General features: G+C 40.1%; 1 protein-coding gene across 6 annotated transcripts in view; it reads left to right on the top strand.

Annotated features, from left to right (window-relative positions):
* Positions 1-2,548: 2,548 nt before the first annotated feature.
* TMEM245 (transmembrane protein 245) overlaps positions 2,549-26,067 on the top strand; it is an 83,891-nt gene continuing 60,372 nt past the window's right edge. For 3 of the 6 annotated variants that reach the window (XM_084282754.1, XM_084282753.1, XM_084282758.1), the window contains exons 1-7: positions 2,549-3,169; positions 12,299-12,416; positions 13,713-13,814; positions 14,424-14,531; positions 18,362-18,448; positions 19,713-19,922; positions 24,404-24,573. In XM_084282754.1, the coding sequence (XP_084138880.1) occupies positions 2,594-3,169; positions 12,299-12,416; positions 13,713-13,814; positions 14,424-14,531; positions 18,362-18,448; positions 19,713-19,922; positions 24,404-24,573 (1,371 nt within the window). In that variant the 5' untranslated portion in view covers positions 2,549-2,593. The remainder of the gene's footprint in view (positions 3,170-12,298; positions 12,417-13,712; positions 13,815-14,423; positions 14,532-18,361; positions 18,449-19,712; positions 19,923-24,403; positions 24,574-26,067) is intronic. The other 3 variants (XM_084282756.1, XM_084282755.1, XM_084282757.1) reach the window with 2 other exon arrangements.

Below are 26,067 nucleotides of genomic sequence, written 5' to 3'. Positions count from 1 at the left end.
AATCTGTAGTGGTTTAAATATTTTTTTTTTCACTCATCTGAAGAGATTACTTTTCTATTAAACTGCGGTGAATTAATGAAATGAGATTAACCCCAGCTGAGTGATCACAAATATTGAGCTATACAGAGCTTAAAAAAAAAAAAAAAAAGATTTCTCAAGACTTATTTTCCAAGTGTACAGGCTAGTGCTGACATCTGGTGGCTTTGTTACTGAGCTATTGCATAGTTTCCTGCGGTTATTACAGGTATAAATCATTGTTAACTTGCTGTTGTCTGTCTGCCGTGCTTCCTGGCCACCTCAGCATCCCATGTTTTGGTAGCACTTTTAAGGCAGCCTGGAACTTGCACCTGCACAAGGAGTGAATAAGAACTGTGGGTGGGTACCTGGAATTGTTTGAGAGAAGACTCAAACAGCTTAAATTCAGCACACACACAGTCATAGGCACTAATGCAGCAGCAGATGGAAGTGAGAAGCTTACTTATTTGCTAGGTAATGTTTCACTTTATATTACTCTATATAACAGAGCATCAAGGGCCATCGATACTTACCACAGGGGTACTTTTAGGCACATAAATGTTTTCTGTATTGCCACAGAAGAGTTCCTTTTCCATTATTCCTGAGATACACTGTATACCTATGGCCATATGAATGCCGAAAACACAAATTGTCAGTGCAATTTATACCTAGTTTCCCATTGAATCTAAAATCACATTGCACTTCAACCTTAAACAAGACCAGCGGTTCAGGCTGCAGGCACTGTTTGAAATCTGCTGTGGAATTAAGTTTTCAGACCTTGAGATGTGTTTTGTGAAGATCCTCCCTGAGCTGTCACCTCAGAGATTGCTTCCTGATATTCATCTCCCTGTTCTTAAGTGTTTGTGTTGCAATATGTGAGATACACATGAGATAGCAATCTTTATTTCATTGATTTTTCTGTTTTGTGTTTTAAATTTCTGGTGTGTTTAGTTGTCTATAATGAACAGTGAAATACAGTTGGATAGGAAAGGCTTTCTACAGTAGGGGCCAAATCCTCAGCTTGTGGAAGTCAGTATTTATAGCCTCACTCAAGTCAAAGAGGTGACATTAATTTCTGTTTGTGAAGAACATGACTGCCTGTGTCTGTTAAGAAGAATCAAAGGAGTAACGATGTGCCTATGAAGATTCGATTTGCCAGCATCTCTGTGTATCTAATGGAAAGATTTGTATTCTCAACTCTCCCCCTCTGTAAATCTCGGCTGACACTTGCTAATTGAACTTTAATGCAATAGATGTATTATAATGAGCCATTAGAGTCTCTTTTTGGCATGCTTCCTCCTGTCTGCAGGAACCAAAGAGAAAAGGCTGGGATAGCGATGTGCGCTTGTTACCTATTTCAGCGCCCTGCCAGAAGGTAGTTGTATTTGATCAAAGAGCTGTGAGTGACAGTATCATTTTCAGGTGCAGTAAAAGCTCCTCTCTCCTATGGACAGCTGCTCGTAATGCATCATCCCCATCAGGATCAAACAAGGTACCTGTAGGTCTCTAAATGCCTCAGTTGCATGAAATTAAAGTCCTTTGAACTGGCACACGGTTTGCTTGGCAAAGGAAAACAGCTGCGTGAGCCGAGAGGGCCCTCTGCAAGCAGGAACGGGCGTGTAACTGGCAGCAAAGCCCTTGCAGCATGGAAGAGTAGGGACTGCGAGCCAAAAGCTCGCAGAAACTGGCTGGGTCCTGCCCCACCTAGGGCTGCAGGACACAACACATTACAGCAAGTGTGGGAAAAACCGGAGTCTTTCCCTCCTGGGCCGATGGGACAGATAGGTTGCAGCACTCCTCGGCTGTCTTTACCGTTCTGCCTTTAAAAATGGCGAAATAGTTTCCTATTTTATATGTTGGAAACAGTTGTGCTCAGAGTAATTTCAGCCTGGGGATATCTACAGCATACCAGAAAGGCTGAGGTCCTGGTGGACGCAGAGCTACCGTGATGTTACGTAGCGTTAAAATTGTATGTAAATATTAAATTTGTAAATCAATTGGAGTTTTTATATGTTCAGGGGCATGCACCTCTGCAATGTGTCATAGAGAGGGACGTGCATTTCTTACTCGGAAGGAAAGGGGAAGATCGCCAGGGAGGCTTTGTGGTGGCATCACCGCTAGCTTCAGCAGCGGGGTGAAGGCTGCTTGGGGGGTGTGAAAGGAAAACTGTTGGATTGTCGGGGGTCTCAGCACTCAGCAAACTTAACTCAGAACAAGCATGTTTATTGAGGCTTTCAGACTGTCTGTAAAACATGAGCTGTCGCCCTCACAGATGGAAACGTGCCTGCTGCACGCCAGAGGTGGGAAACCTGCTCCGCCTCAGGAGAGGGCTGTGAGGGGGACGGGGGTAGCGCACGGAGCGCTGCCTCACAGCGCCACAACCGAGGGCTGGAGCTGCCAAAAAAAAGCCAAAAAAGGGCCGGAGCGGCCTCCTCGTGTGGAAAAAAACTACATTTCCCGGCACCCTCCCTCCCCGCAGGGCGGCACTCCGGCCCCGGCCGCCTCCCCGCGCCCTCGCCCGAGCCTCCGGCGGCGGCGGCAGTGGCGTCGCCCCCTGGCAGCGGGGCTGCGGGGCGCCATGGCCGGCCGCGGGGAGCCGCCGGGGGGCCGGGGGGCTGCGACCGGGACCGGGAGCGGGGCCGGGAGCGGGGCCACGCCGCGGCTGCCGCTGGGCACCCCTCCGGGGGTGCCGGGCGTGTCGCTGCCGCGGCTGGAGAAGCCGATCAAGCAGGCCTTCTACAACACCGGGGCGCTGCTGTTCGCCGGGCTGTGCTGCGGCGCCGCCGTGCTGGTCTACTTCATCCTGGAGGCCTTCCTGCGGCCGCTGCTCTGGGCCGTGCTGTGCGGCACCTTCCTGCACCCCTTCAAGAGCTCGCTGACGGCGCTGGGCCGCCGCTGGCTCGGCCGGCTGCAGCGCTCCGGCACGCCGGTGCTGCTGGCCGCCCTGCTGCTGCCCGCCTGCTTCGCCAACTACGGCGTGGAGGCGCTGGGCCAGCAGGTGCTGCGCCGCCGCCGCCTGCTGCTGCTGCTGGGCGCTGGGGGGCCGCTGCTCTACGGGCTCTACTGCCTGGGCAGCTCGCTGGGGGTGCAGCTGCTGCTGGCCCAGCTCGCCTGCTTCATCTGCCAGGGGCTGGACTACTTCAGCAGCCAGTGGGTGAGGAGGGCGCGGGGTGCTTTCGGGGGGCTGCGGGGAGGTGGGGGGGTGTGGAGGGGGAGCCCCGGTTGCCCTGGTAAAGGTGCGTGCAAAAGGGTTTTAAAAAGTCGCTGACTGAGGTACAGCCCGGCCAGCACCTGTGTGTCGCACCCAGTTGTGAGGTGACCCTAAATCGGGGTAATCCAGGGGAGGTTTTGGGCATGAGGTGGCTCTAGGCACTGTGAGGAACTCGGGAAAGAGACCTGCAGGCTTCCAGATCTGCACCCATTTATTTACTTATTTCTTTCAAGTACCAAGCAGTGCTGATGCAGTTGGAGTGCCAAGTGAAGCTGTGTGGCCAACTTGAAGCTGTGTGGCCAACTTACAAGTGTGTGTGGTGATAAGGGGGACGGGCAGAGATTGCTTTGCCTTCTGTTCCCCTCAGTGCATAGAGTAAAACTCTGCTGTAGCTCGTCCTCGCTTTGTTATTTAGAAATATTTAATGAAAAATGCGAAAAACCAACCCCCAAAACCTACAAATCTGAATGAAGTGGCTGTGTGAGAGCAGAGTGGATCAATAAAGTTGTACTTTTTTTATGTACCCATGTGCTGTTGACACGCTCAGCTTCCTTGGTGTCCAAGGCTTTTTAAAAGCAGGCTTTTAACGCTAGACTCTTCTGCTTTAAAAAGCAAACAACGCCCCAGAAACATAACAGGGACAGAAACCTTGAGTGGAAAGTGACACGCGTTTATTTCCACTTACACATGGAGGTAAAACCAAAGAACTGGTTAAAGCTGAATCGCCTATGTGGACAAGAGGGAGAAACTGCCAGGAAATCAATTAGCAAACTTACCAGGCTTGTGACTTTGGATTTGTGTGTGTGTGAATCCTAGTTTTATCCCTTTGGTGGGGCTAGTGTATGCTGAAACCTCAAATGCAGCTTTGGAGGTTTATACCAGGAAAGAAAAAAAAAAAAAAAAAGCAGTTGTACTCTGAAGTGATGTCATGTGCTGGGAGATGTCAGGGGAGAAGTGTTTCTGGTCTGCATTGTCCTCAGGAGTATAATTAAGACTGAGCAGACAAGACAGGCAGTCTCTCTCATTCTCATTTCATTAAGAGACAAAGGTACAAGCTTCTTCCCTTTACCTTCAGTGAAGTGGTGGAAGAACACGAGCATGGCTTGAAGATTTAGTTAGTTGCTGTGCAGTTTATTTGATAAGTTTAAGACTTTTCCTTTGGATTCATGTACCTGTTTAACAGATCCAGTGTTACTAGACTATGTGACTTGGCCAAGTCCACTCCTTTATTCAAGCTCACTTAATTAAGCTATAGTTACAGCTGGTAAATGGAAAACTACCAAGGGAAGTTGTGCTGATTTAGCCTCATGACTCTGGTTGTAGTGCGCTGATGGCTGCATGCTCACTGCAGGTTTGTTTAGCAGCATCTGATCCTTCAGTTTCATGTTGGTGTTTCTCATGTGACATTTGTGTTCACTGAGGTGCTCTAAGATCTTAACTAGGAAAAAAAAAAAAAAGTTCCTAGAACTCTTCAGACTTAAGTTGTGAAAATTTGAGTTTACATCAAAATAAGTAACCATGGGCTTCCTTAGGCAAACCAGTAACCAGCTAAGCGAGCTGCCAAAATCTCTTTCTGGGACACTATATGAGAAAGAAACTAAGGTCTTCCTTTGGTAAATAGCCTCAGCTCAGCCTGGCATCATCTATGCATTTTACAGTGTTTTCCTCTTCCAGTTTCATGAATTTTGCCGTGACTCGATTTGTATTATCTCAGAACTGCAGCAGGGTAACTTAATTTTATCCGTGCTGCTGGGGAGCCTTGAGCTGGGTCGGTTTGTGGCATCTGCTTGAACTGCAGTTCAGCATTGACAGGCTGTGTAATTTCCGTGTTACTTTGCAGGACCAAGTTTGCATGTCTGCATTCTGCTTCTGAGCCACACAGGAGTTTTGCATACTGCACGTCAGTTTGCTCCATTGTTCAGTTCTTTCCTGGGACAAAAATTCTCCATGGCTCCTTCTTTGTGGTATCCTGCATGAAAATTAGAACTGTTTTTGTTTGTAGATACTCTGTGATAAGCAAAAGTAATGGTCATCTCTTTTTTTTTTTTTTTTTCACTGTTTCTTTTAGCAAGCTAAAGCCAGCTAAGCCAATCCAGATCTGTGTTTTGAAATAGCTGAATTCACAACAACTTAATTAACATAAGTAATTTTTTCCCTTATGCAGTGAGGAGTACTTTCTTGCCAGGAATATAATAAATGAAGCATTTATTAAAAGTGTAAAGGAGACAAGCAAATGCCTGTTGCTGCGTGGGGCGCCTTGACCGTGAGAGCAGCACCTGAGTAGCAGCACACGGTAGTTTATGGCAATTTTTATCTTGTGAACTACAAATGTCTGTGCTCCAGCCAGCCACAGTTCTGTCTTGCAAAGGTGTAAAGTGCCTGTGTCCTTACTGGGAGCTTTGCACCACCTGGAAGGCTTGTGGAAAGGAAGAATGTGCTCAGTCCTTGTTTTCCTTTCTGATTCCCTCTGGTGTACTAGGTAAGCGAGAGGGTGCCTGCTAGTAGAATTTGACTGAGAACAATTACGCTTTTTTTTTGGGTACCAGTTTGGAGTTTCCTGCTTCACAGTTCCTGTATCTTCTTTGAAGGAGGTTGCTCAAGAAATGCAGTAGACTGCTGGCCTTAAAGATAGGAGCTGGCAGTAAATTGTTTGAGCTCCTTACCCTGATTCCAGCCTTCTCTACAGGTTGTTTGCAGAAACTTTATGTAGAGGACATGCGTTCTGCATGAACTTCACTTAGGTATAACAGGGAAGAAGGAAGTTTTTCTGCATCTTTTTTTCTTGAATCAGAGGGGAGGCTGTCCCAAAGCAGGCTATAAAAATGCCCTTGTATGTTTATATGCCATACCAGTTGCAGCATGGTTCCCCTCACAGCCCTCACACCTTCTGAAGACTGATCTCGGACTGCCTGGTCCATCATAGTTCTGAAAGAAGTATCTTCTATCCAGCACTGTACTTAAGGTAGGGGAAGTTTTTTTGCCTTGTGCCAGCAGTTCAAACTAGTTTAGCCTAAGATTTTACATTTACGCAGGAAATGCCAGCTACTGGTTGTATTTGTTTTTCTGCAGTGGGGGTCATGTGCTCATATTTATATGGAAAATGGTTCGTTTGTAGATCCCAGCAGATAAAATGAATTATACAGCTGTTCTGCATTGACTCCGAAGCTCATCTCCTCAGTAAATTAAATCTGATGCGATCCTAATTGGCAGGATTCTCCAGGGTGAAGTTGGTCACGGGGCTGTCAAAACCTTTCTCCCACGACCAGTCTTTCTTCTGTGGTTTGGCACAAGTTGTTGGTCAGGTTCAGAGCTGTGTCCTTCTATGTGGATCTGTAATATTAATATGTTTTTTGGTTCAGGTGTGGAGCTGTAGGTCTGTGTTAGCAGAGCTGTACTTCTCACTGCAACAGGTACAACTCATTTTGTGCTCGTGGCTTAGATGCTGTTAGAGGACCCAATAATCCTTTCCTCGCTGCAGTGCTGAGCAAATTTGGAAATAATTGTGTGCTGTGAGCAGCATATTGGAACTGCCTAGGACGGTGTTGTCTGCCTTGGGCTGTTGACTCTGCTCTTTTTCAGGGAAATTATCAAAAACATCCATCAGGGAAACTTCTCTTATGTAGGCACTAGATGTCAGCAGTCCCCAAAGCATCCCTTGCAGATGGAAATTCTCAAACGTGCTTCTTGGCAAACGCTTAGGGACACGGGCATCCAAGGTGCTTGGCTTCCCTGCTGCCACCAACAAAGGATAAAAGTGTCTACATTTGGTGAAGTTCACCTCCTGGGCAGTGTCTCTTCTAGCATAGGAAAGGGTTAAGTTTGACTGTCGGGTTGTGTGACTCTAAATGAGGAAAATGCAGTTCTGATTTACAATTTTACGTAATTCCTCTTTGCGGTGTTTCAGAACGAGTTGGGAAAGAAAGAAATTTCTTCTTAGAGCAGGCTTGAAGATTTCTAAAACTTTCCTAGCATATAAAAACCAAACCAAAACAGAAAAAAAAAACACCCGCAAACCATTACCACCCACAAAAAATACAACCACTGAAAAAAAAAAAAAGCAAAAAACCCTTAAGTATTCTTTCTGCTGTTTATAAGAATCTTTTCAGTATTTGCTTTCATGGTTTATAAATCAGCCGGGCATTGGCTGTAAACACACCTTACTAAAACCACAGTTTTGGTTTTGTTTTCACAAAAGAGATCGATTTTGTAGAGACCGCATGTGTCCTACTGAAAACAGGATGGGGAGGGGCAGGAAAAAAAGAGGATGTTTGAAGTGTTTTGTTTTCTTTTTTCCCTTCCACACTCCCCTCAGCTTTGGGAGAGCCTGCCTTGAGATGCCTTTTGAAAAGGGTAATGAATTTTTTTATTTTTTTTTTAATTTATATGCCTGAGGTGCAGCCCCAGGCACCAAACTGACACTAGTCTTGAGCCTAATGATAAAAGCTACATAAAGTTAGTTATTTTTTGCTATTTTCATATATACATACTATTTAGACACAATTATATTTATTTTTCTACCACCTCTGGAAGGAATGGTTGGTAGGGATCTGTCCAGCAAGATTTGAGCCATGCTCTGTGAATCAAAACAAGAAGATGAAGAAGTCTCTTAGGTTGAGGAGATGTCTCTTGTGAAAGTGGCAACATGAAGCATGTCGAAGGAGCACTGCTGTGTCTGCAGGGAGAGGATTCGATGCACTCTTCTCACAAGTGGGTCTTGAACATTTGATTTCAGAGTAGCTTTTTATTAACTGAGATTCCCCTAAGTAACCTTTGTGTTAAGACAGGAAAAATGAAATGCAGGGGCATCTTAGCATTCAGAGCTGCAGTTTTCTGGATATCTTAATGTAATGGATTTCCTTAAATTCACAGCCTAGGAAAGGTTGCAGAAGACATTGAAAATACTTTTAACCCATGTGTGACAGTGTTGGTTTTGAAGGTCAGTTCTTGCCTGCACCAAGATTTCAATCGTAAGTTCATGATTTTTTGTCTCTTCAAAAAAGACACAATTTTTTGACAAAAATCATCTCCGTGTAAAATGAAGGGCAGTGACACTTCTTCATTCTGCTGAACTTTCTCTCTTGTGTTCTGTGCAATACACAGTAAAGCCAGGTGAAATTAATTTTGCTTCTGAAAACTGGAATAAAAATGACGTTTCCGTAATTCCTTACTTGCCATCTTATTATCTATTTTCTTGTTTAGAAAAACATTTTCAAGTGTACGGATAAAGAAGATGCTGGGATGTTTGTAGTTTTAGCTATGCATTTAAAGCCTAGCGTGTCTTCAGTTCTCAAGTCCACGCTGTTCTGCTCAGCTTTTGCCATGGGTTCGTTCCTTTGCCAGCGAGGACGAGGAGGTAGAAATAACGAGCTGCTGTCACAAGATCTCTTCTTCAACCAGCTTCACTCAGTGTAGCACTGTTTTAAAACTTTGCAAAACACACGTGGAGTTGGCTGAGAAGACTCCTGGGTGTGTGTGTGTGACTGCTGCTGACTGCAGAATACTAAAATGAGGAAGTCCCTTTTTTGTAGGGATTTATTTGTGTGGTGCCTAGATAGGTGTGTGCTTGAGGCAGCTTGGAAGCGTCCTCTTGTTCTGATGGTCCATAATCTGATTTTCAAAGTAAGTGATAATCGCATGCCAAAGGGTTGTGTGTGTTTGGTTTTTTTTAATGGAAATATTATTGGAGGAAATGGGTTTCTGCAATAGGAAGCTGTACAGGGAAGGATAAATGACCCTTTCCTCTGCTTATCCTTTGCTGTTGTTTAAAGCTGGTTGATGAAGGAGCAGGGAGGGAACCAGAAGGTGCTATGCACAGTCGATGGATTTTGTATGGCAGCTGCCAGAGATTAAGGCTGCTAGTGAATGTTTGAAGTATTTCCTATTTTAAGAAAATCTCATGAAAATTGTTAACTTCTAAATGAAAATTTCGTTTTTAAATGTTGCAGGGAGGGAAGTGGTGAGGGTTTTTCTTGTTTTGTCGTAGCCCTGAAGCAAACTGGAAATAGGAAAATGTTTGAATTGAATTGGATCCAGAGCTTCCTCAAGCTGCTTTAAATAACTCCATTAAAAAAAAAAGGGGGGGGGGAGGGAAACAAAAACAAAACAAACAAACAATAAATTTAGAGACGCCAAAGGCAGAGGGTAGAAAGCTGGAAGAAGGAAGAGTTGAAACATGCCATTTGAAACATGGAAATGTTTGGGAGGTTGGCAAGGCAGATATCAGAAGTAGCTGTTCTTCATTCTCCTCGATCTTCACTGTCGTGTTTATGATGGGACAGTTTCCGTGCAGTATTCAGGAAGTTTGTTAACTGGGGGATGCTCAGCTATAGCTGAATTAGATTATAAACTTTTTTTCGGAGTAGTTTTCTTTCAGCTGAGGAAGCTTGAGCTGCCTGGGCGGACGTGAAGGCTGGTGTGCAGAAAGAAGGGAGAGAAGGGAGCTGCCTCGGTGATCAGCAGCAGCGAGCTGCTGAATGAGCTCAGCTCTGAAGCCTCTCCCGTAGAGAGTAACTTGCTGACAGGAAGGGGGAGCTGTGCAAAGAAAAGGTTTTACTCATCGACATAACCGGTGTCAAGAGCTGAGGAGGAAGAGAGAGGAGAGCTCATTCTCGTTGAAAAATGATGCCAAGGCATTTCGCAGATTTTCACGTTCTCCCAGCTTTAACTACAACTGGAAGCAGACTTCTGGTAACGTTGAAACAGCCATGCTGATAAATCTTAGATGTTCCAGCAGTAAAATTTAAAAGGGAAATCAAAACACTGAAGCAGATGCTTGATCTTAACACAAAAGCTGCAACTTTTTTTTTGCGGTGTAATTTTTCCTCCATTTGTCAGTTTAAAAGGAACTGAAGCCCCTCAGACTTGCGTAGACATCTCTAGACCTGGTCTTTTAAATTTACTGCTGTAACCCAGCAGTGGATGATGAACCCTGAGAACTTGCAGTGCAGTCTTACAGTTACTTATTCAGGGAAGTATGCAGCTTGCTTATTTATTTATTTTTAATATGTCTAAAGGCAAAAGAATATCTTTTTAAATTTGCAAGAGGTGCTACAAAACGCAAAGGAGATACGAGGAGTGAGGTCTTTGCTGTCTGTTCAGACAATGAGGATAAGTGAGGGAAAGAAGAAGGAAAGCTTACGGGATTAAACCATCCTACAATTCTGAAATATGGGAGTTGTGCATACCTGTAAGTATGATTGGGATTGGATAGGCATTTAAAGTCTCGGAGTAAATGGGGAAAGTTAGGTATCTGCGACTGACTTCAGCTTGGTAAATAAGAAATTGTGATAGCAGATGGATTCTGCAGTATCCAAAGTGTGTGCATCAGTCACCTGGTTAGCTGTATACAAATACATTTATACGTATTGTGGTTTAGCATGGATTTTGTACTTACTCTAGGTTTAGTGCAATAATTAAGCTTAAATTAAAAAAGCTTAATTTTGATGAAAGTAGACAGTATCTTTTGATTGTTCATTTCCATGGTGGCTGTTGTTGAGATGGTTGTGTAATAATGAAGAGGTTGTTAACGCTTTCACTCTTAATGTGGCCAAAACCTTTGGAAACTATTCAGAAAAAAACAGTGGGAAGGGCTATATAACATGCATTTGAAGGGTTAAAAAAAAAAAAAAAAAAAAGGCTATTGCCAAGTTAGCAAGGGATAAAATCCACTGTCCATTGATGTGAATTTGCTTTGTCAGTTGCTTTCAGCTGGCTGTGAAACATAGGCTTATGCCTTGTTAGGCTCCTACATGTGGTGTATTTTAACCAGAAGACCTAATTTATGAACTCAGTGTCAGTGTTTTGCAATTTATCATTAAAGCCAAAGAGAAAAATTGTCTTAATGCTGGAATATGCCTGACACACAGATGCTGTGTTGCTGATAGTGGGGAGTAGGGCAGCACCTTCATGCTGAGTTGCCTAAAACTGCACTGCAATACAACTTGTGAGGGGATATGTTACGAACCTGTGCTGTGAAAGGCATGCTGTGATGCACTTGAGGTCAAAATTGATTTGTTTTTTGAGTTTAATCTAAATGTCTGAGTTTTATTAGTTTTAGGCTTTAGTCTGGAGCCTGTATTTGGCCAGAAGTATTACATTGCTTTGTGACTACAGATAGGTGACAGTGGAAAAGTTGGACTGACCAGCTTTGATGTGAAAGATTTTATGAAAAGGGCATATGTTTGCTCACATTTCTGAAGTGATTTTTGAATTGCCTTAAGTGCCTGAGTGCTCCTGCTGAAGTTACTTGGCTCCATCAGTGCTTGGCTGCTGAGCTCTGTGTATTTCAGATTTCCTTCAGACCTTTTAGAAACATCAGAAATATTATTATTTGTATATCTATATTTATATAGATAAGAACTTTACAGTAATGAACCACTCTTTTAAAAAATATTTTTATACCTTTTTTAATTTCACATCTTTTGCTGAGTAGCAGCTTTCTATCTCCAGCTGTCTCTTACAGTTTCCACTTTCATCTTTTCACCATTTCCAAGCTAAAGTCCTTCATCTCTAGTCCTAATTAGAATTCTCTGTTGTCATTTATCTGGTGAGCAGGCTTGTAGAAAGCAGTTACAAGCAGCAAAAGCAAATGACCACATCTCATCTGCTACCACAGCAGCGTTTTTTGACTTCAGTTAAATGATCTTTGATAAAATTGCGTGTCACAAGTCATTTTAAAGGCAGGACTGTTCTGTGAACCAGCACTGCTGAAGAGCAGCAGTTTTTATTGAGCTTCTTAAGGACCATCTTTGGTATAAACTTGATTATTTCTTTGATAGAAGTGTGCCCTGCTAGGAGGAGTGGTGCTCTGCTGGCTCTGTCTCCCAAAGGCCCCTCTGGTGCTTCTGGTGGCCCCCTTTCATTTAGGCTCTGACCCTCCAGTGGAAGTTCAGAGCAATCGCTTGGTCTCAGCTGCACAATCTTCCTTTGGGGTTTCCTTTGGAAGCCTGCATTTGGGAAGTAAAACCTGACATCGGTCCCCTCGTTGTATCAGCTAGTGGTGTGTGTGTGCGCACAGAAATATGTCTGTATTGCAAGTATGAATATTTATCTGTGTGTATCTTTCTCTTAAAGATATGGACCTTGGTGCTTGGTTACCTGTTGATGGTTTCATTCAAGTGGAATATAAGCACCGAGCGCTACTTAAAAGCAGTCTCCGTTCCTGTCTGGATCATGCTGCTCTTTCACCTAGGTGAGTAACAACGAGTTATTTTTCTAATGTGTTCATAGTGATTCAGTTGTCTTGAAATCAAAGCTATTCTTGCTTTTTCTCTAAATCCTTTGATAGAGCCTCAGTCAAGATGCAGGTTTTCTTTGCTCAGTAACTGGCTGCACGTGGCCAGCAGAGAGCCTTGGAGTAAGGAATGAGAAGAGCATCAAGGAGCTGAGCAGCTTGTGCCTTCCTCTCCTGCTGCCCAGTGTGCAGTTGCTGTGGTTTCCCTTTATTTGGCTCTTGCAATAACAGACCTGTTACTGATTCCTGACAGAAGGGACGGGTTGGGATTTTTTTTTTTTAATTTTATATTTTCAGACTTGTCATTAACCAAGGCTCAAGCTGTAAAATGCATTTAACAGTAGGAATAAAAGATGGAAAAAAAACACACACAAAACAAAAAAAAAGCAAGAACCCAACCAACCAAGTGCAGTCAACAAGAATGTTGATACCAGCAATTTCAAACAAATTTACTGTGTGATCTGTATAGTATGTTAATGCAAATACAAGATTACTATAATCTGTTAGTATTAAACATGAGATTATACTACTATAAAATTTGCATATTTAATATAACAGCGTCAGATTATATTATCATACGAGAGTTTATGTTGGCGGTGTTAGGCAAATAATAAATAAATAATAAAAGGCTATCATGATGGAAGGTTTCAGAGCATGCTTCATGATTAACTTTGGTTTAGCAGGAGGTTTCAGGGAATTTTCTGAACACGCAGGGACACTTTCCTGAGGTTTGAAGCTGCACAGAGTGGCTTTGCTTTTGCTTATGTTTTGACAGTCTTTTATTTTCTGGAAGTACTAGCTGAAAAGTCAAAACCCAAGAAAAGAACTGCTTGATGCCACTCTAGAGATTTAACAAATAAAAATTTTAATAAATCCATATTTGGGGAGGGATTTGTTCTGCCTTTGATTTCTAAAATGTTTTTCCTTTGTGTATATCCTAATGTAATGCTGTGTGTTGTTTTGAAATTATTTTCTAAGGTACATTATCAGCATAGTTTAAAGTCACTGGTGTTAGAAATTTTAACAGCTTGCTTTATTAATTCTGAAACTTGCTCACCTGTTTTTCCTATTCTTTGCTGCTGTGAATGAAGAAAGCTTGCTTGCCTTTTGACACTTTTTCATTTCTCCCTGGATTGTTCTTGTAGGTGGGGCACTTTTCTTAGTTTTGCTAAGTACAGAGTTCATCAATGGTGTATGCCATCTTTTATTATTATTATTATTATTTTATTTAATAAAAAATACCGTCTCTTTCAGCTTCTGTGGCAGGTTCCTGGAGAATTCCTGTGTTCCTGGTTATAGTTGTTCTGATGACTGTAGGCATGTTGCATGAGCAGCAGAATGGAAAGGAGTCTTCTGGTAAGGAATGAGTCACTATTTCTTCTGTTATTGGAGGCAAAAGATACGTGAAGTCAAGAGAGGGAATCTCGACTGTATTACTGTAAATTCAATATCACATAGATTTCCAGAATTAACTGTGAGATTTTAGTACATTTGTTTCAAAGTGGTTTATGTATGTTGAAATGAATCTTTGGTTCTTCACAGAAAATCTTTGCAATTGACTTTTCCATAACAAAGTAGTTACTCACATTTTCAAGCCCAGTCCCCCATAACTATGAAGTTTAGAATATATTTCAATAATTTTAGAGAATCCTATATGTAGCTTCAAGCATAAAGCCCAGGAAATTTGGAATTGAAGGCTAACTTTGAAATAAATGAGCAGTATGGGTTTAGTAGTGAGACAGCTCCATCCAGCAAGCTTCTTACAGTAACCACAAATTATTGGATATATCAGTTTCTTAAAAATACAGTTTGTGTTTAGACTTTGAAAAAAATATTTTTCTTCTCTTGTTATTTCTGATGCTTGTTATTGTTATTTCTGCAGCTTCAGTGGATATCAAGTGACAAATAAAACGTTTTAAGACCGGAGCCTTTTTTTATTTACATACACACACATTTTTTTTACAGGGGCAGAGCTTCCTGGTCAGATGATTTCCATTGCTGCTTCAACAATTGCCATGGCAATTTCAATGACAGAAGATGAGTCCAGTAATGAACGTTCCTCACAACCCTCAGGTGACTGAATACTCTGTAAGAAAATATTTGAATTTTCTCTAAAGGCATGAAATTAGAGGGAATTAAGAACAAATTTCAAAAGAGTCCCATTCCTCTTCATCCCTTCCAAAATAGCACATTTATACTTTATGAAAGTGGTTTATCTGTTTTTAACAATGTTAAGACAATTACTATTATCTAAGAGCTGTCTTTGGAATTGTAGCATGTGGCTCTCTGTACATGTAGAAGACCTGACTAGCAGATTTTTTTTTTTTTCAGAATGAGGGCATTTTTCCCCCTAATATTTATTATTTATTTTATTTACCCCCGCACCCCGCTTCTCTTTGACTTGTTGTGAGTTAAAAGATATAACTGGATTTCACAAGTGTTAACAGCCAGAATGACTTTCCTGTACATCACAGTGACAAAAAGCTTTGCTCTCCTTTTAAACTAATGCTCAAAGTCTTTACTTGAGAACATAGCTTTGAGTCATGGTATGTTCAGTTGCAATAACAGAACTAGAAATCTGGAAGAAAAGGCTTGAAAGAACTACAAAGAGGGTGTTTACATGTCCATCTCTGGTTTTAAGCCTTATTATCATTTTTCTGGGTAGGCCTTTGATGGAGTGGGATACTAAAAAATAAGCTATTATGGGGATCTCTGACAACTGAAAGGTTTCATCAGTTTCCTATAAGTAGACAAGCGAAACAGGTCATTCAACTTGACAGAATATGAACTTCCGAAACTTAAACTTGAAATTGGCTGTGTCTGTGCAGTCTTCTTGAAGGTAGGATGTTCTTTATGTTGTCTGAAACGTGAACTATAAAAAGAAGGCAACGTAGTGAGCGTGCAAAAGAGAATGCTCTGAGCATGTAGCGTTAAAAACTTCTGCCTAAAGGCTAGTTTGCACGAAACTAAAAGGTTACTTCAGCTATCAGGTGTAAAACAGTTGATGTAGAGCAATCTCTTCAGAAATCTTTTGGTGAAACATAAACACACTTCCAAAGTTTAAATATGTCAGTGTAAACTGTATTTGAAACAGTGCTTCTTTTTAAAATATAAAACAGGCAGCTTTAGACAATTTATTCTTTTCTTATCTTTGTTTCTGTGTTTTACAAGCCTATCATGAAAATAAATACAGAACACATATGTCCTGAAATTTGAGAATGGTGACAATTTTCTTATATTGCTGTATCTTATCTTGGAAATTAGTTGTTTTGTTTTGTTTTTTTTTTTTCTTTTTGGCTGCATTTTGGACATCTGGTCAAGTGACAGTCTCCCACAAGTGTGCTGTATAAGTGGTTATGCTTTTTTATTTATTTATTTATTTTTAAACTTACACACCAGTTGTAATCCCTTTTCCTCATAAAGACAATTTCTTTTGTGATTTCAAGATGTAACCTTTCTTGGCTGAAAGAAAACTACATCAGCTTTACAAAGGTATCTTCTACAGCGAGTGCTTTTTTTGACTTACTTTCTTGAGGCAGATGACTTTTTTTTTTTTTTTAATCTTGTGAGTTCTGTTTTTGTTTTCCTTCACAACAGGAAAAGAAAAAATACAGTGTTTGCTGTCTGCATTCAACAATAGCTAAAAGACTTTCTCAACAGTCTCTTGGGAAGCAGCATTGTATTCTGTCATGAGTGTTTGCTTTGGTGATCTTTGGTTTGGATTTTCTATATGAATGGTGATAAAACATCGATCTTGTACAGCGAAAAGTTTCTACCTGCAGGGTTAAGAAAACATAACTCTGTTGTTTGTCTGCTGTCACGATTTTTGGATGTTTTGTTGTCCTGCTTTGGAACTTGTAGTGTAATACACGGTTATTTTATGAGAAGTATAAGCTATTGGAAATTTTCTGTACCATCTATCAGACTTCATGGGATCTTCCTTGTATCTACTCTAAATATATGTCAGCAATTGTCAAGGTTGGTTAACTGCAAGTAGGAGGAGATAGGCACATACATGTACTGTATTAATTCAATCACAGAACAGTACAAACATGAAGCACTGACTGTTCTTGTGCTTCAGTTTGTTCATGAAGAAAACAGGAAGGAAAACAAGCTGTAGTGATTTTACAGTTTTTTATTTTTTCCTGAGCACTATTTGTTTTCCTAATTTTGTAGTTGAATACTGCTTTTTAGTGTTGGGAGTGGGAAGTTTAATGATAGAAGGAAGGTGATCTAACTTAGGAAGTTCCCAGAAATTTCCATAGCGTGCAGCAAGTGCACCCAAGTATCCAACTTCAGAAGCAGGCACTACTGCAGTGTTTTGCTAGCTGCCTTGTAGGCAAGATTGTTGTCTTGCTGGCTTCGAATATAATAGAAACCAAAACCCTTAAATGTTTCCATGCCTTCCCCCCTGTATTGTATATTCTGATTTTGGTAGAATTCTTGATAGGCTGTTATATTAGCTATTTGGGAAAGACTGTCATGCTGTCATTACTCTGAGGATAAAAAGGTGCTTTTCAGGTTTTGTCTCCAAAGCCACGATGGACCACAGTTAGTGAAATTTTATAGAATCTGAAGTTACTCTAAGTCGAGATTCCGATGGTCCTTCTCCATTTGTGTTAATGAGGCACTCACACCTTGATTTGCAGAGCTCACCTTGCCAACAAAACGTGGCTTTTTTCATTTGTGCTGTTTGTCTTTTGGACTGGATCAAATCTGTGAACTGGCTTACAATACGGTCACCTGAGTGGCATTTCTGATGCTAAGGAGTCCGTGTGTTTGGCACGGGAAGAAGACTGGGTCATTGGCAGCGCTGGTATAGTTCAGCTTCAAGTACTGTGGAACTAAATTCTGAAAAAGATGTCACGTCTTGGGATCCCCTAGGATTTTTATAGTCTCTTTTTTTTCTTTTTTCTCCTTCTTTTTTTTCTGCCAGCTTATTCCCATCTGTGTTTTGCATTCTGTGTAGTCTGATTTATGTTAATAGGGAAGCTGTAAGAGAGTGAGTCAGTTTCATTGGTACTACTCTTAATGTTATTGTTGCTGCTATTTAGTTAAGGTTTTCTTCATTGCAAAAATTTGTTGATAAACATTTTTCATTACCAAAGGAAGTAATATTTTTTTTTTCTTTCATAAAGGTCATATTACTAAATGCTTTTGGGGCACAAAATGATAGGTAATTTTAATCTTGAGGCACAGGCTTCATCATCCTAAATTCATTTGTTTTGAATTTTGGCTTTTAGGATTTCCTTCCCTTTGGTGGACATTTGAGTTTCTGCTTTTTGTCATGTTACTTCTGACATGTATTACATTTTGAGGGAAAATGTAATAAGAAAGGTGTTGAATAACTTGAATAGATGGGGAGTATTCTCAGTTATGGATCTTCTACTTTCAAGTAAACACTTTTTGTGTTTCTGTAGTTTGTGTGCTTTTTTTTTTGTTTGTTTGTTTCTTTGTGTGCTTTTTTGCTTCTTCAAGGATAGACTGTGAAGTACAGGGGAATGTTTGACCCCTTTATTTCTTATGACAAAAACACTTCTTTCAGGAAAGCTTCTGTTTACAGGTAACTTTCTACCCCATTATGAAAAAGTACCTTCTGTCTTTTTGTCCAAAGCGTAGTTGAAGTATGATAGGGCTGGCCTTCCTTCCATCAGCTGATTTGCCTAGGAGCATTCCACCTGGAGCATCTGCTGTATTTGGCTGCTTGCAGAGTTCTTCCTTTTAGGTTTTCTCCTGTAATTCCTTTGGAAGCATTCAGAAGTTCCACCAAAAACGTTACCAGCATCCACCTGATGTATCTGTCATTGTCTCAGTGTCCAACTGGGTGGATCAGTAAATCTGCGTTACTGTATTAGTGTGTTTGGGAATTACATAACTCTAAAAATAGTTCCCCTTACTTGTAGAACACCAGTGCAGCTTTCTACAACAAAAGAAGAGTGCTCATCCAGTGTGTGAGGCTACAGAATTTGTCACTTGCCACTACTGTACACGTATGACAAATCTGTCTTCTGTACGCTCTAGCTGTCACGCTTTAGTCTAGGAGTAGCTTTAGTGACACGTTGCAGCTAACATTGCATGTGTGAACTGTGAATTTTTTGATATGCATGTGGTAGTAGTTTCAACAACAGTTTTTCTTCATGAGAGGAAAGTGTTGATGTGATACAGGTCCAGTGTTGATTGCTTACCTGCAGCACTGTGTACCAGCATACAAATTTCCTCCTGTTCTTCAGCACCCAGTAGCTTTTCAGGTGTTCCCATTCTTCCACAATGGCAGTAAATGTTTTTCAAGTAGTAGTGCATGGAAAGTTTGGGCATTTCTCCTCATGCAGCTGAGCATGCGGCCTGAGTAAAATTTAATAAGGGTGTTCTCGGGGAGAGGTTGTACATGCAGTGACTGAACACGGATTTGGAATCATCCATACTAGCCTGATATTAGGCAGACTTATCAACTAAGAAGTTAAAAAAAAAAATAAATAAAAACAGAAAGTTGGTATGTTCTTGTATAGAGAACTTTAACTTGCACATTAATACTATTGCCTGAAATGGCTGTTGGCTGTTTATTCTTAAGTGCCTTTGATTTTAACCCATCAGCTCACGTTTTTTTGGATTGAATTTAATCTTTACTAATTTATGAATGAATGACAGCATTTGTTAGCCACTGATCTGTGATTGCTTTTGTTACTAAAGTAGGTTACAGAAACAATTCAGGATCACAGTGAGCACTGTATTTGTAGTGTTCAGAAAATGAAGTGTAGTAAGAAGTTTGTAAGATATGAGCATCCTCCTCAGTGTATACTATGTTTTGTTTAAACGAGCTTTGAGCAAATTTAAGATTTCTGTTTGAGTCCTTGAAGAGAAATTTGAGATTTATTTTAAGACACAGGTTTCTGCTTTCCTGCTGAAAGTGAAATTTATTTTGTGGTTTTCAGGTTTTTGTGGTTATTTGCTAAAGTGCATTTGGTTTTGTAATCTACGTGCAGCAACAGAAGGCCTGTTAGGGGCTATAGCATCTCTACTCAGCTCCCTGCATTGCCTGGCATGGTGTAGCATGCTGTGGGAGAGCTAACGTGGCCTTATTCTAGCTCTCCAAAATTCAAATCAGTGTCAAGCTGTCCCTCTCTTCTAGTGAAATAACAAAGGAGAAAGAAAAAAAAAAAAAAAAAGGCAGAATAAGTTGTCTCTAGGAAGTATATTCTGTTCTGTGGTGACCTTTAATGTCATAACTTCCAATTTGTTTGCTTTTGTTTGTTTTAGGTGCAACAGAAGGTGAACAGCCTCCACAAGCTTCTTCATCTTTCTCCTCTTCATCCTCTTCTGGGAGCAGACAAAGACCTGAGATTGGATCTTTCCTTAAAAAAAAGAAAACCAGTGATGTTTACTTCGTTACACTTGTGTGGGCCATTGTCATTGTCCAGATCTGGCTAAATTTCTGGATTGTGCAGCTATTGCCAGTGCCTTTTGCAGGTAGTAATCAATTACTAGAAATCTTTTTTAAAAGATGATTTTGGGTTGCCCTAGGCTTTGGGTAAAGTAGAAGGAAAGGCCTGTAGGCTTATATGAGTTCTTAAATTTAAAACTTTTTCGAGACTCTGAAGTGTGCGAAGTTCAAGTATGTGACAGTCAATGTTCTTGGTGAATTGTAGCTTCAAACAGGATTCATGTGTGCTGTCTGTTACCACGTAGTGGACAACTCTGTCGCTGTAGAATTGCTTTGTCTGTTGACTGTCGTTAGTATGTATGTTACCTGGAATAATTTAGTGACACACCTTACATTGTACAAATACCTTTGGGTTTGGAGTACTTTGTTTTTCTTCCTCTTGATGTCTTTTGTGGTTTTGTCCCTGTAGATAGAGAACGTTTTAGCCGTTACTCAATATTGAAATATAGCTCATGCATCTGTTTTAATTTCCATTGAGAGAGGGTTGCTAGGTTTTGTGGACAAGTCACAAGAGAAATTTGGTTCTGACTCTAGCTCTGAGGTTAATTAGGTTTGCCACTTCACATCTACATGTATCTGTTCTCTTACATAGCAAGAAAGAATGGAATATTTATGATAAGCTATCTGAAGAAGTTATTTTAATGCTGAATGCCACTTTTTTTGCAAAACCCTTTTTTGGAGGGTAGGTAGGGAAAAACTGTGGAAATAAGCTTGAGCTACCATGAATGTGAAAGTCTTTTCTCTCTTCATCCTCCATAAACACAGTTACCCAATTTCTTTCATCTTTCTCTGAGCTATTTTCTTTAAACTCTAGCTTTCAGCATTTTTTGATATATCTAACATTAAAGTGTAGCTAATTATTCTCTCCCTAAGTGCTGTGGGTTGTCCTCAGGAGGCAGCTGAAGTACCCATGGAGCTGCTTACTCTTTCCCTGTGCTCCGGTGTGGGCTGTATATGCTGACAGGTCACAGAGGCTCTGAGAGGCATGGTGAAAGAAGCAGCTGTGCATTTGACTGTGACACTGTAGCTGGAGCTAAGGGGTGATGTTGGGCATACAAATAGCTGAACACAGGCTAAAAAGAGAGAGTTTTGATCTTTGTTTCGTTCCATTGCAGTTGCTGCAGGAGAAACTCCCCAGTTTTGGTGTCTGGGCAACCTGGCAAATGGTGATGATAGAGTGGTCATATGTCATACAAATGATAAAGGGGTTAGAAAATCAAGTAAACTAGCTAGGAGTGGAGCTTAAATGGCATAATTTATTTATTACACAAAGTCTTGGAGGGACATAACCACTGTTTAGACATGTCTGCTCGTGTGGGAAAGAAAAGTGGACACAATAGTTTGGCTTTTAGGCAAGTGTCAATGAGAGGTTGGTTTTAAGTTTGAGCCAGAGAAATCATAGACCAGAGCATACATCTGTAAATGAAGTGGGTGAACACTGCTGCTGCCAGTCCTTAAGTTTAAATCCTCTACCTGAGCAATAAACTCAAGTCAAAATGTAAGTTAATTTTGAGAATATTTGTTTCCTGTTGTCTTAGCAGCAACACTGGGTATACAGGTAGTTGCTTTTTTGGGCATATAACTGCTGAATATAACTAGATCATCAAAAATATTATGAAAAGGCAGTATAGTGATAAACAGAGACAAACTTAGACTGTTGGATCACACTTACCAAGTGTGAGAATGCAAATGAGGATAACCTGGGCGATTAAAAGAGAGCTGGTATTAAAAATACTTAGTGGTGGAAAATAAGAAGGCATATAAAGCAAGTTTTCTTGTGACTTTCCAAGTCTAAGGAGACTATAAGAACTTCTGAGACTTTGAGGAAAATGCTTATAGTATCTTTCAAAAACAACAACCACAACAACAAAACACCTTTAAGTAGAAAGGGCTTAATTTTGCCCAGGTTCCTCACGCTGGTAGACAGGACATACATGAAACAGTATTTAGATTATTAGTAATATCTTGGTACCATTTATCTTTGTACTTCAATAGAATGAGATGAGATGCTTCTTTAAAACTGTTGAATTTAAGGTATAGAAAATGCTTACTGCATAATATAAAAAGGTGAAAAATGAATTTTGAATTCAGAAGCTAAGCATTAAACCAGACTGTGGAACACTTGTAGCACTGGTTCAGTGATGAGAGCCTGGGGATCCTGGTATTTGTCTTGTTTTAAGATCTTTCATTTACTTTCTTGCTTGTTCTGTCTTTTTTTTTTTTTTTTTTTTTTAGTTCAGTTTTTGTCTTTTGGTCACTTTCTGCTCCCCGTAGGTGTTTGAAATGTCTTACTATGCAGTATTTCTGTTCTGCTCATGTTTTCTAATAACAGAACTCCTTTTGGCTTTTTCTCTTGACTCATTTCATCTTCACACAGTTACAGCTGTGCGATTGACTCTAGGACCTTTTGACATCACATTTTCAATGAGTGTGCCGTCAGTTATTCTAGAAGATACTTAAGCATTTATATTTAATAGCAGAAGGTTAGAATGTCATTTCAAATATGCTGATCACTTGTAAAATGCCAGCTGGCTCCATAATGCTGAGGAACGGTTTGTGTATTTACCATCAGTGGCTTTCTATCATACCAAGCTTCAACCTAAAAGTTAGGTGCTGGCTCTTGCACCATTTTCTCTTTTTTGTTTACCAGGTGATATTTATTAGAAAGCCTATTAGAGAGCTTATTTCTTTAAGAGAATAAATCCTGTATTTGCCACATGGTGGTGCCAGAGGTAAGTAAACCAAACCTCTGAATTGTTCAGTGAGCTCTTCATATAAACTATTACACAAATGGCTTACAGATAATATTGTGGCACCTTGATAAATGCACGGTGGAAATCAAAAGTTAACCTTTGGGGTTATGTATGCCATTTTGGATACCTCCAAATAGAAGTGTGATGAGAATTTTGGAGGGCAGAGACATTATTGTGGTGGTGAAGTGTGGCAGTAAGTAATACGTTTGGTTTGGAGGAAAAAAAAAATAAAAGTATGTTTGAATTTAGTGGTGGAGAGTTCAGTATTGGATGTTACAGTAAATGTGATATAACCAAAGGAGTGCTGCTGGTTTGAAAAAAAAAAAAAATCACAGAAAGTTATTTTACTGTTTAAGTACAATTTTTAATGTTGAGTATAATTTTTGATCTATGTGTGACATTGACTGTTACTTATTTTCTGGTAAAAAAAATAAATAAATGAAGGAGAAATGACCTGAATGTGATTCTCTTGCTAATGGCTTTACTTTGTTTTCCTTCAGAATCAGTTTTCAGTATTTGGGGATTTAGCATACTTTTGTCTAGAGGTTTTGTATCCATAGTTCATGGAAGGACAGGGTTGTGAGACCTCCAGATCTGTCACTGCCAAATATATTAATTAAGGTATACCTGCATAAAGGATCGTGTAATGATGTTTTTGTGACTGGTATGTTTTCATCGACATAGTAAAATGAGTTGTAATGCAAATGTTTGTTTATAATATGAATTAATGAACTTCTCTGTTGCGATGTTACACTTGCTAGTGGATTTGGAAGATTGCCTGCTTTCTTCAGTGATAAAAAGACAAGTATTTTGAGTGGTGTAGCATTCTGTTGAAATATGGCAGATAAATCATGACTATTTAAGGCCCATTAGGTTCCAAGGAAGGTTTGTATGTAGCATGCTTTATTTGCCTTCACATTCCTTAACGTGATGCTTCACAATTTTTGTATATATACATGTACTCAGTTAATGGAAGGAGAACAGAGATACAGAATTAGACTGATAAGCCTTATGCAGAAGTCTCTGGGCTATATCTCATTGGAGGTAAACCAATGTGATCTTTCGTTTCTGTAATTAATGCTGAGGCTTCTCTAGCATTATTAAGAGGATGGGTTAGGAATGTTGGAGAAAAGCTATTTGCTGTAACTAATAATAATAAAGTTCATGTATTTTTTTGTCTGGTTTTGAGGAACAGTGTGAATATTTCAGTGGTCATTTTGAAGCCGAGATGTAAAGCTGATCTCAGGACAATGCTTTAGATGTTAAAAAGCAATAATGAATCAGTAGTTGCATTTCAGTTGAAGGTTTATGTGTTCACTTCATGACCTGCTGTCAGTCCTTAAATGGAAGGTGCAGATTTAACAGAATAGAAGGCCTCAAACTTAAGAAATGAGGCTGAACAATTTCTGTTACATATCCCATACCGTTAAGTTCTCAAGGTAGTATCTGTGGAAAATGTGTGAGCGTGTGCTAAATGCACTGCACTGGACTTGTGGAATGGTATGCCTAAGTGTGCAGTGCACAGTCACTTTTGTGCTTGTGTAGTTTAAATTCCACGCTGATAGGCGTGTGTGTAAAATGAATGAGGAGATTAGCAGTAAAACCACTTCAAAATTCTGAAAGTGGTTTCTAATGCAAATTAAAACTTACTCTTTTCCTTTCTTTTTCATAGATCTTTCAGACTGGAATAGATGCGTAGTCTTGTGGTGCTCCTCTGGAATCACTAATACTTGATTTCCTTCTTGTGGTTGCAGTTTGGGCACTGAAAAAGCTCGTGGTTCATTTTGGAGTTCTGAACTTCATGGCAAACCGCTGCAAAAGTTGGTGGCAACTTGTTGAAAACTTTGTGAAGGAACGTCAGGAAGCTCTTGCTCCACGACCCATCAGAGGGCTTGGAAGAGTCATGCTGAAGCTTGACAGTAAGGTATTCCTACATATTTTCCTAAGCAACCTGAACATTCATATTATTGTGTTAACTGTGTGCTGATATGCTTTAACTCTAAAATAAATGTCTGTCACTAATGGGCACGTCTGTCATGTATACAAGTATATCTGTCTTACCGCGTAATTTAGGTCATGTCTCTTCTGTCACTATTCACACTGAAGTACGTTTAAACTTTGTTCAATAATTATATGTAAAGCTTGACAAAAGTCACTTTTAAAAAGTTGAGTTAACTTTAGAAGATTCCTTACTTGAATGATGCAAACCTCCTACAGTTCAGTCACCTTATCTGATTACAAAGATTTTGAAGTTAAATTTAATGAGCTTGAATATGAAGAATGAAATGTTACTACTTTACCGTGCAAACTTAATTTTAAAAAGCAACCCACTTTATCTTGGAAGGTAGGACCTGAGCTAGTTTGAAACACGTTCTTTTTATACGGTATGAATGAATAGTTGTTGAACACAGTGGCATGGTACAGAAGGGGGCTTCGTTCTGGAAGAGAAGAAATATGTGGAATAAGGTATTTGGGAAGATCTGTAGAATAAGGCTTCTGTGATCCTCTCCCTTCTCCCCTTCCTTTCAAAATGTACCCGCATCTGCGTTGCAAATTGCAGAGTTGGAAAGCTCCATAAAATTTAAGATGACTCCTCTATTGAGAGTTTTAAGTTTTGACTTAAGCTGATAAAATATTTTGTTTGTTATAGTTTTGCTAGTGTGTGAGAACGTATTTCCTGTAACTGTTTTTGTTGAGTTATTCTCTGATTTAGAAAAAAATCTGTTATCTCAGACTTTTCAGTAAGTGAAGTGAATCCTATAAGTACATTTGTCAGAGCATCAACACCTGGGCAGATGCTTGCAGTTTATACCTCTGAATTCCAACAGGAAAATAAAGTGCTTTAGCCCAGATCTAATGGGTAAATGGATGCCAAAAGGTCAACAAAAGCATTAACTGGCTGTAGGAAATAAGTTCTACAAGGTTCACTGAGGAAGAATTTGAAAAAGAAAAATCTCTCCAGAATACAGTTACGAACAAGTTAAGTGGGGTTCTGAAAGACAGTGGGAAAGATTAATGTGTTAGAGAGGGGGAAAGCTTATAGTATACGAAGGTTTTCACTAAAAGCTTTTGTTTTGGAAGTAAGAAAAATCTCTAGGCACAATAGTGCATATATTTTCTCTGTCGTCAAGTTCAGTGTCCATGTATCAGAGAACTGTACAATACAGGATCCTTCCTAATTCCATTAAGTCTTTTTTCCTCGAAGAAGGTAGGGGTTTTTGTCCTAATGTGCACCAGAACTTCCCACTCTCCAGCTTAAATGTATACAAGGTCAGTTTATATTTATGTTGTTGTTGTCTAAGCAAAAGATCAGTGTTGACACAATACATATCTCTATCTTGCCTTTCCCACCATTTTTTAGTTGACAGTCATATTCCTTCTTTCTTTGTGCTGTGTGTATTAAATCAACCCAAGCTCT

The sequence above is a fragment of the Netta rufina genome (assembly GCF_964035555.1).
Source record: "Netta rufina genome assembly, chromosome: 2".
Classification (NCBI taxonomy): Eukaryota; Metazoa; Chordata; class Aves; order Anseriformes; family Anatidae; genus Netta; species Netta rufina.
The sequence above is the reverse complement of the archived record's forward strand: the minus strand, read 5'-3'. Positions and strand labels throughout refer to the sequence as shown.